Source organism: Mchenga conophoros, linkage group LG20 (assembly GCF_057382185.1).
Source record: "Mchenga conophoros isolate Kocher_MC1m ecotype Shallow Benthic linkage group LG20, M_conophoros_male_GT1.1, whole genome shotgun sequence".
Classification (NCBI taxonomy): domain Eukaryota; kingdom Metazoa; phylum Chordata; class Actinopteri; order Cichliformes; family Cichlidae; genus Mchenga; species Mchenga conophoros.
In genome coordinates this window covers 36,872,453-36,883,899 of record NC_140545.1, presented here as the reverse complement: position 1 = coordinate 36,883,899, position 11,447 = coordinate 36,872,453, and the positions used below count along the sequence as shown (strand labels likewise).

Here is an 11,447-nt window from a genome sequence, read left to right as displayed (position 1 = left end):
TACCAGGATCGTCCTCCTGGGACCCTAACACTCATAAACCTGTGAAGAACCGTATGATGCTGCGCTTTGTAAATTCACCTTTTACCTTTGAAAAGTCAGAATCATCATGATGAACGTAGGATGTCCCAGCAGGTCCTGAAGGGCACATGAAGTTCACCTGAGACTGGTCCAGGTGGCAAAAATCAATAAAAAGCAGGTGTTTCATAGAGGGGAGGAGCCACAGCCAGGGAAAAAACAGTTTCCTATATCATCCAACAGGGGGCAGCACGAGATAAAAATACAAGCCTGCAAACAGGAAGAAAAACTTAACTTTTCATTTAACAGCAATGAAGGAAACACAGCGAGCTCCATCGACGTGAAGGTGTTAATTCTGCCGTGCAGGATTTCTCTGGTCATGTGACTTTACGTTAGACTTGTAGTCAAGACCGCCTAAACCACAACATCGAGACCAAGTCGAGACGAGACAAAAGTCTTTAAGCTGCAGCCAGATGCTGCTTCGTTTACGGGTCTCAGGCATATTTATGTGTTCTTGCTCTCGCACAGCTCCTCACCGCCGTCTACTGCCTCTCACTGAGAGGACCGACGCACGCTCCACTTGACTGTCGCGTCCATCACCCTCTCTGTTTTTCACATGATGATGTTATCCTGTATCCTCGCACGTGATTGGCCACAATATGATTCACTACAAAGCGCTCTGTAAGCACGGCTCAGAGCTGACGCTTTTGCGCATGACACATTATTGAACGTTACGTTGTGTGTCATCGATACTGTTGACTCCAGAGGCGGAGCCAGACACCCGGGGCTTGGCCCTAAAGGGTAGTATGCATGTGGGATGGGGGGTAGAAATGACTGAAAGATTGTCAGGCTCTGTTTTGAGTTTTGTTCAAAAAACAATGACTTCATATAGGGAAAAATATATACCACATATGCAGGACACCTTAAACTAGTTTTCTAATTAAGCAGTGAGGCAGAACAAAGTTGGGCTGTATCAAGACACGAGGACTAAACCCCAATTCAACCAGACCCAGAAATTCCTGTTGTTTTGCATAGAAATATACTGAACAACATACAAAGCATGATAAATAAAATAACATCTACCTGAGTTTTTCTTTGAAAGAAGCTCCTTATGTCCATTCTTGTATATCAGTGCATTACTGAAACCGGTTTGTTTAGCCGTGGAGGGAAACAACTGAAAATATGAAATAAACACATGTAAGCTGAGACTCTCTAAAGAACCAGGATTGTTGTTGTTCGGCTTTTCATTTCGCCATTTGTTGATTCGCTGGAAGAGCGAGTAACGTAATATGGGTCAAGTGATCCGTTTGATATCAGTCTTTCGTGATGCACCGTCATATTTACATTATTAGTTCAGTACGAATGATTTGCTTTGGTAGCTGCTCAAACTTAAGCTCTCCTCTGTCTGCAGCACACTGGCAGGCAGCAGCTTCTCCCCCCTCGCTCACAGGCGTCAGTGCTGTGCTCAGTCGCCCAGTGCCTGAGCTCGGATCATACCAAAATTAGGGGGAATTTACGACTGTGCGCTATGTGCTTCGAGTATTGTGTGTAGTTTTTGTTTTATACAGCTGTCAGTCAGGCCTCTAACTATGAAACAAATTACACTCCAAAAGACCCCGAAAAGATGACCCGGGCCTAAGCCCAGTATGACACCCCCCCCGCTCCGCTGATGGTTGACTCAAGACCAGATTGAGGGATCTGAGATCAAGAAGACCAAGACCAGGTAAAAGTGGTCTCGAGACCAAGATTGGTTTCCAGACATCCAACTCTATTTTACGTCATCACGGTGTTCAGAGGTGTGTTTAGGTGTTCAGCTCTGGAGGTGCACCTCCTCTTCACCCAGACCTGAACAGTGCTCAGCATCTGTTTGTGGGGCCGAAGGGCAAAAGAAGATGATGGTGATATTTAAAGATTCTGTTCTTCATCAGAGTCTGGATCCTCAAGCCTCTCTGCAGAGGTCAAAGGTCAAGGTTAAATGTGAAAAGCTGGGACTGAACTTCTCACATCAAACCAGAGTTTCATGTCTGTCTCAGTAGAAACTTGCTTGCTGAGGACGATCACACACAATGAAACGCAAAGAAGAGTGGAGAGAAGCTCCGTTACAGCGCCCTTTAATGTTTGGGTGACCGTCTGCCCCAACCTGGCTGTAAGGACGACGTGAGCCAATGAAATGAGAGGTTAGAGAGGGAATGTGAGGTCACAGAGGGGCGTCGTGTGGTTTCAGGGTCTGTAATGAGGCCGGTTTACGGCTCTGTTCCCACACTTTATTGTCCCTCAGGTGAGCCTCTGAGCAGGTGGCTAGCATCTCCTCCTCCTCTGGGGCTGCCAGGTATGTCTCCCCGAGGCCTTCAGGGTCACTCGCACGGCTCTGTGAATCTGAATCTTCTGAGTGTTCTCCATGAAAATCAGATGTTTTATCCAAAAAGCAGAAATGATTTCCCAGATAAAAAACAGAACCATGAAGCTGAGCGGCTGGAGCTGCAGACAAAAATGAATAGATTGTTTGGTCAGCTGACCCAGTAACAGCTGTTTCACTTTCATTGACATATTTCCTTGTTACTGGAACACTGATGATAATAATAAGCTGATGCTAAGGCAGGGCTGGGCAATCTCAGTCCACGAGGGCCGGTGTCCCTGCAGGTTTTAGATGTGTCCTCGAACCAACACAGCGGATTTAAACGGCTAAATTAGCTCCTCCACATGTCCTGCAGTTCTCCAGAGGCCTGGTAACGAACTGATGTGATTCAGGTGTGCTGACCCAGGGTGAGCTCTAAAACCTGCAGGACACCGGCCCTCGTGGACTGGGATTGCCCACCCCTGTGCTAAGGCCTCGTTATCAGAGGGGAAACCTTCTGCTGCGCTCGTCTGACTCTGAGCTGATTAAAGGGTTTTTTGAAAAAGCTGAAGCTGGGTCGTGTCTGAGTGTTTTTGGCACCGAGCGAGTTGCAGCTCGCCAAACAACGTTCTGAACGTGAAGCAGGTACCTGAGACCCCTCCCAGCCGTGTCTCTGTCAAGGTTTTATTGCAGCTGCGACGGCTCCTCCCAGTCTTTCTTCCTACGTTCTCCTCGTGGCACTCCCTCACCTCCTCACCTCCTGCTCTTCCTCCCTTTTATCTGTCTTTCCATCATCTCTGTCTCTGTCCGGCTCATCTCTTTGTCTCTTTAGACTTCAAAGCAAAGGAGGAGCAGACGGGAGAGGAGGGCAGGGGTGGGCGGAGCCTGCTGTGTAAACTCACTGAAACATTTTGGTCACAGATTTAATCCTGTTACAAAGAGCCTCCGACTGTCTGACCTGCTGTACAGGTGAACCCACCGTCACCCCCTCCCCCTGTGGGAGGCGTGTCCTCAGCACTCAGGAGGAGGAGGCCACCAGGAGTGTGTTTGAAGGCTTTTCTTGTAGGAAACAAAGAGGCGGACATGTCCATACCTGCTCACACACACGGCGCTGAGAGCAGGCCGCTCTGGCCCAAATGAACACAAATAAACACGTCTGGGCTTTGTTTGCGTCACAAATACGACACGGTGGCGTTCACTTCCCGTCTCTGTCCTCTCAAACCCTGCTGTGTCAAATCTAGATGAGCACAATGGTGACAGTAAACACATCACATGACATTTCTGTGACACCGGTGTTGTGCCAAAAACTGATTTCCAATGTTTCTGTGTATTTTTATGTGTAATATCTTTACGTATGTTGGTAAATAGACTTCGGTGAACAGGGTGACCCAGCTGCTGACAGCTCACCTGATAAATCTTCCTCCGGCTGTTTCTCTTCTCAGTTTTCAGCGTTTTGTTGACCCGTCCCAACTTTTACAGACGTGTTGCCGCCATCAAAGTCAAACTTTATTGAAATGGTTCATTTTCTCCTTTAAATGTTTTCTGTGGTGTGAATAAATTTGGGTTGATGAGAGTCGGAAATGATTTCATTCCGTTTTTATTTCACGCAGCGCTCTGCAGTGTTCCCCTGGGTGTTCCTGTGAATCTGCCAGAAGCTCATTATTCGGAGGATGCGGACACCTCGTGGATGTCGGACGCGTCTCTGGGGCTGACCTCTGGATCAGAGCCTGAATGAAGCTCAGTTCGCTGCTCACTTCAAACTTTGTTCCTCGCTGCACACAGACCTCTTCATCTGTGTGTGTGTTTGGGGAGGCGGGGGTGAGTGGGTTCAATTGATGGAGCAGTTAGCAGTTTCCATGACAACATGTGACCTATCCCTCGCTCCTCCTTTGGTCTCTGTGGTAACCATGAAGTAGATTAGTTATAGAGTTCAGGGAGAAAGACAGGATTAGTGAGGTGAAACGCCAAGGCCTCTTTCTTCTTCTTCTCTTCCTGTGTTTGGCTCGCTGTGAGTTTTTCACACTTTATTTCTCCCTCCTCTCTTGTTCGCGTTCCTTTCATTAAGAGTCCATTTCCTGCAGCAAACACCACACAGGAAGTAACTCTTCATGGACCGATTTTTCTTCTCCTCACTTCCTGTCTAGTAATGAGCTCACGTGTTCAGACTGCTCTAAACACTCAGTTTATCACAGTTTTTCGCACTCCTGGCTCTGGATGATGTCGTGGACCGCAGCCCCACCCACCTGTTGTTTGTGAGTGTGTGTGTTGTCATAGTACTAATTTGTATGTTCTGCAGATTACAGAATAGCATAATGTGGGCGGGGCTACCTGATACTGACTTGTGGAGGTGTTGTGTTCCTGTGTGAGACCGAACAGCAGTGATGCTCAGTGTTTTCTTCCTGTGTTGCCTAAACTTCTCATGCCACAGTTTTGTTCTACGTGTACAAGGACAATACACGGCTATTCTACACTAGAACCTCTGCAACTTGAACCAAAGCTACCTGTTCAGAATGAACTGTGCCCGACTCACCTGAGCACCTTTTATCTGTGTGTTTGAGAGTGTGGGAAAAACTCTTTAATCTTCTAAAGTGGCTCCTGGAGCCACGTAATTACATGGCAGCGCTCCATGAGAAACACACTCAGCTCTGCAGGTGTTTCCCATCAACCCTGTGGTTCTTCTGACGTCCAGCAGAGGCAGCAGTGAGTCATGTTAAAACTTTACAGCCTGATACACAAACTGTTGGGTCTCTGTGGATCATTTCCTCCATAGTCACACCTGTACGGGGAGGGTGTTTGTGTAACACGCCTGGTTTAAGGTTTGTAATTTTAGGGCGTGGCCTCTGTGACTGACAGGTGGATGGTGACACAGATGGCTGTAGCTGCTAGGCTAAGCTGGACCTGTGGACCGTTTTTGTGCTGTTGGAGCCTTTTGGAGCATTTTTAATGACATCACGTGACCAATAATATGGCTGCTGTGAGGTCACTGCACTAACAGAGCGCTCACGTAGGCGGAGCTCCAGGTTTGATTTGCAGGTCTCTGTGGATGCCAAACACAGACTAGCCAAATGTCTGAGAGACGCTGCCCCAGCTCCCAGGAGGCAGAGAGCAAGGAGGGCGGATTATAACCACAGAAGAAGAATGACACAGCCACGACAGAAGCTTCAGAGGTCCACAAGCACAGCTGCCTGCAGCTTTGACCTTTAACTAGGCTCCAGTGAACGGCCGCTCGCTCCGTTTTCAATCTGCGAATGGAGTTTGATCGGCGCTCATAAACAGATTTCAGCAACAGTTTTATTACCTGGGCAGGTAATTCCCTGGATCACGTGATGCAGCACACTGAGGAAAGACACTTTCTTCAAGTTCAAATTAAACTACTGCAAGTTAAAGTACTACACAGGTTAAAGTACTCCGTCTCTGAGGCCTGCGCAGGTGTCATTCTCCATCAGCTGTTTCCTGTGTTCTGGTTGAGGTTGCACCTTTCAGTCTTACTAAATCACGTGTCTGTTTTTACACAACAATCAGTATTTTAATCAAAGATGTTTCATGTACACTCAGATCTGGACTCTGATTCGTGCTGCTAAAACCAGACCTCAGACATCAAACAGGTACATGGTTTATCTAACAAGAACTCATAAATTCGCGTCTTCAGCCACTAAAATCAGCTTCAGTTGGCCGCAGGCCTACGAGGAAGCTCTGCGCCCTCCTCCTCCTCTGGGGCCGGGCCAGAGATGGGGGTAGGGGAGGGTGAGGAGAGAGAGAGGGAGGGAGGGGGAGGACTGAGTGTTCCTGCTGGAGCGACTCTCGGAGAGGACAGAAAGCTGTGCGCTCCGCTCCAGGACTCAGCGCCTCCTCTTCCTCTCTGCGGCTTTTTCACTTCACGCGCTCCGGTCCCGCAGAAGCTTTGACCCCCCCCCCTCACAGCCTCGGTAACTTTCTAAGACTTCGCCACCCCGTCTCAAAGCTTGCTCCTGGAGTTTGTCGGGCAGGTGGGATGATGGTGAGCGGTCCTGCGCGGCTCTCGGAGCTGCTGTGGCTGCTTTTGGTGACCTGCTGCTGGCGCCTCGCCTCGGCCCAGGAGCTGCCCACCAACGGGGTGAACGGATACAGCCTCCACCCGCCCTACTTTAACCTGGCGGAGGGCACGAAGATCACCGCCACGGCGACCTGCGGGGAGGACGACACCGGCAGGAGCGTCCAGGACCTGTACTGCAAGCTGGTCGGGGGCCCGGTGTCCGGAGACCCGAGCCAGACCATCCAGGTGAGTCGCTGTGAGGTGTAGATCTGAAGCAGGTGCTCGTGGCGTCACTCTGAGTAGTTGCAGCACGCAGTGTGTGCGTATGTGTAATCATAAGGTATCGGCTTATGACTGAGTTTCTAAGCATCAGTGAGTGTAAGAGGGGAGAACCGTCCCGTGTAAGCGTGAGCAGCAGTCCCAGACTTCACCCGAGCTCACGTTTACTCTTTGTCTGTGTCAGCGGAGCTTTGCATGACTCACAGTTTAAAATAATCCTTCTTTATCTAAAACTGAGTCTGGTGGCAGCCCCTCACCCATCCTCTCAAGTTAGCTCCTCCCCTTTGCGGCCCCTCCACACTGAAGCCAAAAACCTTCTTTTAGCTGGTTTATCTTGTAATACAAAAATAGAGTAATAATAAGTAATAAACTGAGGACCTTTCACACTGACACATCAATCTCACACCAGCGGGTTCTGTAAGTTTAGCAGTGCGAAAATAATCAAATCCTGCAGTTTGTTCATGAATTACAGCGATTAGAGCAGCTGTAGGTGTTACAGGTTGTGGTATCAAGAAATTAGTTGGTTATATAAATATATGAGTATGCATAATAGTTATTCATAGATACCTACACCCTAAGTTCCTGTTATTCATCTGAAAGAAACAGAATGAGTGTGTCGTTACAATGGTAACGCCAGGAGAGGCAGTATTAGTTCTGTGTTACATTAATGTTGTGAGGAAGTGGAAGAAGAGTGTGTCCTGTAGGGGGCAGTAAGAAAATGGATACTCATGTTCTGTACCTGCACTGAAAAGAAGGTTCAGTAAACCAGTTGCAACGATACTTCATTGTAAGTCTCAGTTATTGTATTTTTATTTTTTGAAGATGCAACACAGGTACTGCGCTGCAGTGGTTTGTATCATATCTATCTAATAGACTCCAGTTTGTGCATGTAAATGGAGAGTCCTCTTCACACACTGAGGTTAATTATGGAGTTCCACAGGGTTCAGTGCTAGGACCAATTCTGTTTACATTATACATGCTTCCCTTAGGCAGCATCATTAGAAGACATAGCATACATTTACACTGCTATGCAGATGACACCCAGCTCTATCTGTCCATGAAGCCAGATAACACACACCAATGAGTTAAACTGCAGGAATGTCTTAAAGACATAAAGACCTGGATGGCCGCTAACTTTCTGCTTCTTCATTCAGATCAAACTGAGGTTATTGTACTCGGCCCTCCTCAGAAGGGGTTGTCTGATGGTTGGGGTCTGCCTCCATCATTGTAGGGTCTTTACCTTACAGTAGAAAGCACTTTAAGGAACTGAGGTGATTCATCCAGGACTTCATGGTCCATATTTCCAGTTGTTTTATTTTCAGATGTGTGACGTGTGAAGTTCTCATGGAAACACAAAAGCAGAACCTGGATTTTCATGTTTCTAAAGAATAAACTTCCATAAAAAAACCTGAAGTACAGAAATGAAGTAGCTGAGTTGTGGACGTGTCTCTGTAACCTGGTTCTTCTTCCTCGCTGAAGAGCAGAGGAGGTCGGCGGCGTGCACAAAGCTGCTGCCAGCTCGTTATGTCACGCTCGGCTTCGTTGGCTCTACTTCGCCCTTCTTCTGATTTAAGGAAGCAGAGAGGTGTGTGTGTGTGTGTGTGTGTGTGTGTGTGTGTGTGTGTGTGTGTGTGTGTGTGTGTGTGTGTGTGTGTGTGTGTGTGTTTTTCATCAGTGCAAAGGCTCATGAACAGCATCAGCAGGTTAACCATTACAGCAGCTCTGCGGGTGATAACCTGCACACTCACTGCCCTCTCTCTCCCACCTGTCCCTGCATTCCTCACAGTGACTGACCCTTGTCGTCCAATCAGAGCAGGCTCGCCCGCCATCTTACCGCGAGATTATCGAGTTTGGGGGGGAAAAATAAAAATCAGCTCACGTTGAGTTTGCAGAAGTCAGGAGTGATGGCTGTTAGGCTCAGACTGAAGTTCACAGAGATCAGAGGTGGAGATAAAGGTGGAGGATGAGGAGAAAGAATGAAAGCAGCAGAGCAGAGAAACCTGCAGCCTGAGGCACATTCCTCCGTGGGGGGCGGGGGGCACAGGAAGACCTCATTTTACAGTTTACTGCCTGAATTCAGCTGCTGTTTGTCCTCCTCCACACTGAGTACTTATACAGCTCGTCCTGATCCTCGGACACTGCTGCAGGAACAACGTTCCCCAAAAATGTGGTCGAGGGCTGCTGGCCTGAGAGGGCGGGGCCTCTAAGCCAGGTCGCTCCACTGTCTCTCACACACACACACACACACAATGTGTCCCGACAGCACGATGTGGGAGTGTTTTTATTCATTAAATGTGCAGGAGGTGTACGAGGCGGCGAGCACGCTCTAGTGAGCAGAGACGGAGACACAGCAGCGCTCAGTCAGAGACGTGTGAGGGGAGAAGTTTAGTGTTCAGGAAGAAAAGATGCTTAAACCTTACTTTGGGCCAAAGGGTCGGCAGGAGAGTGACTCCGTGCAGGTTTTCAGTTAGACAATGCGTGTTGGCAAAAAACAGATCACATCATTGTGCTCAGCTGAAGTTTCATGATTGATCCACAGCTCTCTGTGTCGCATCAGCAGCTGCTGGTTTTCTGGCTTCTAATGACAAATAAAGCCACGAGGCAGAGGCCGGCGTGTGAGCAGATCTGAGACCTGCAGCAGAGCGTGCTGTTGACCGAAAGCTAACGGCGCTCTGGTGTCACAGCTCAGCTCTAACAGCTCATCAAACAGTGGGGGATGGTTTGAGCCACAGAGACGTGACCTCTGACCTCAGGGACCTGCTGTGATAACGGCCCCTGACCTGGGTTTTTGTTCAGGTCGGCACTTGTTGAGTTTATGCTAATGCTTACTTTGGGCCAAACGGCCGAGCGGACCACCAGGACAGAAACGGGGACTCGAAGTGGGTGTCACGTCTGCAGCGGGCGTGTGCACTGTGGAGCTACCTGCAGCCGGCCCCCACCTAAACCCACCACCGTGCTGTATTAACCTTACATTATGCGTGCTTGGTCGTTGCTCCGGCTAATGGTGTGCTGGAAAGGCCCAAAATAATCCAGCAGGCAAAGCGTTTAGAACACGAGTTAATGCGCAAAACCTCCCAGAAACAGGAAATATGAATGAAAAGGAAAAACAGAATCACGGTTAAGGCTGCCACGATTAGTCGACTATCAGAATCAACGACTGATTTAATAGTCGACGCCTCGTTTGAAGCTTTGTAAGATCCCAAAAGACGCAGGAATAAGTAGCAGGATTTAAGAGTGTAATAACGGACTGAAACAGAAGATGGCAGCACTGCATGTTCAAGGATGCCGTTAAACCCCGAAGAAGAAGAAGAAGAAGCTGTGTCCGGTATCGTAGCTGTGTCCAAATTCAGGAACCGCATCCTCCTGAGGCCGCATTTGTAGGCCGACTACGTTACAGCGACACGACGAAGACGGTCCATTCGAATTCGAAGACTCCGACAAATGCGGTCTTTATTTCCCCAGATTTGAAGGATGGGTCGGGTGTATACTTCGAGGCCCAACCTATCCCAGAATTCATAGCGCAGCCCAGCTCAGTTTCCAACAATGGCGGCAGCTAGTTAGTTTTAATGTTACTCTTATTATTCTTTCTGGGTCACAAAATAAACGTTTAACATATTTTCAGGCGAGAATGTAGCTGTGTAAACCTCAAATATCGGCTCAGTTTATCAGGACACCACATATTTTCAAAAGCGCTCCGATGTTTTCGGAGACGTCTGTTACCCACTAGCTCGATAGCTAGCCGGGGGCTAGGTCACTAGAGCGGTGAGAACACCGGACTCCCGGCAAATTGTTTTCAAGCCCACCGCCGTCTTTCGCTACTCAGGTTAAATATATATGAGTCACTTAGATAACTTAAATGTTATTGTTTGGCTTTTTAGTATTTTATTTGTTCCTGAGTAAATCGGTTTGGCTGAGATTAAAGTTATAGTTTTTACACAGCTGAATAAACGTCAAGCAGATAGCTGATTATCAGAAGTGTGAGATGCTCCAGAATATACTCCGGTGTCCTGTTATAGTTTAGATAGCAAGGAGTTTATTAAACTTCACCGAAACAATCTGCAGATTTCATTAAACTTTAATAAACTATCATCTTGTCTTTATTTTTAGTTAGAACAGACCTTACACACCTAAAGCTGTAAGCTAATGATAGTTATATAAGAGCAGATGCTGCTGGTGCAATAAGCTGTAGTTTTACGTCTAATGGATGATGATCTGATTAGTCGACTATCAGAATAATCGTTTGTGGCAGCTCTATGTCACGGTGCTGTTCTGGAGCAGCCGTGACCCCACCATGAGGAACGCTGCTGTCCTGTCATCAGCCGAAGAGGCGCTTTGAGACGCTTCATGGGCAGATGTTCCTCAAACAGCTGGTGTAACAGGATGATTGATTTCTGTTTCTTCTCAGGGGCAGTACTGCGACATCTGCAGCCAGGGCCACAGCGACCGCGCCCATCCCATCACCAACGCCATCGACGGGACGGAGCGATGGTGGCAGAGCCCGCCGCTGTCCCGCAGCACTGAGTTCAACGAGGTGAACGTCACGCTGGACCTCGGACAGGTAGGTCTGCTCCCTGTGTCGGCTGCTCTCCTTCTTCTTCTGTGGTGCCGAACGTTTCCAGAGCTCTGTCCTCTGTCCTCAGGAGAGCTGCAACGTTTCAGTTCCTGCGGGAATTTTGAGTAGCGTGTGGGGTTAGGATGGATCAGATTGTGAGATTATTCCAAAGTGGTTTTTAAAAGTCTGTCTGAGCTTGTTGGAGCGATGCAGGAATGACATATTTGATCTGTACCGTTTCAACATCTTCGACG

At 48.2% G+C, this 11,447-nt stretch overlaps 1 protein-coding gene across 2 annotated transcripts in view; it reads left to right on the top strand.

Moving 5' to 3' along the window:
• The first annotated feature begins 6,135 nt into the window (after positions 1 to 6,135).
• lama5 (laminin, alpha 5) overlaps positions 6,136 to 11,447 on the top strand; it is a 71,088-nt gene continuing 65,776 nt past the window's right edge. For both annotated transcript variants that reach the window (XM_085261084.1, XM_085261083.1), the window contains exons 1-2: positions 6,136 to 6,608; positions 11,047 to 11,199. In XM_085261084.1, coding sequence (XP_085117210.1) covers positions 6,342 to 6,608; positions 11,047 to 11,199 — 420 coding nt within the window. In that variant the 5' untranslated portion in view covers positions 6,136 to 6,341. The remainder of the gene's footprint in view (positions 6,609 to 11,046; positions 11,200 to 11,447) is intronic.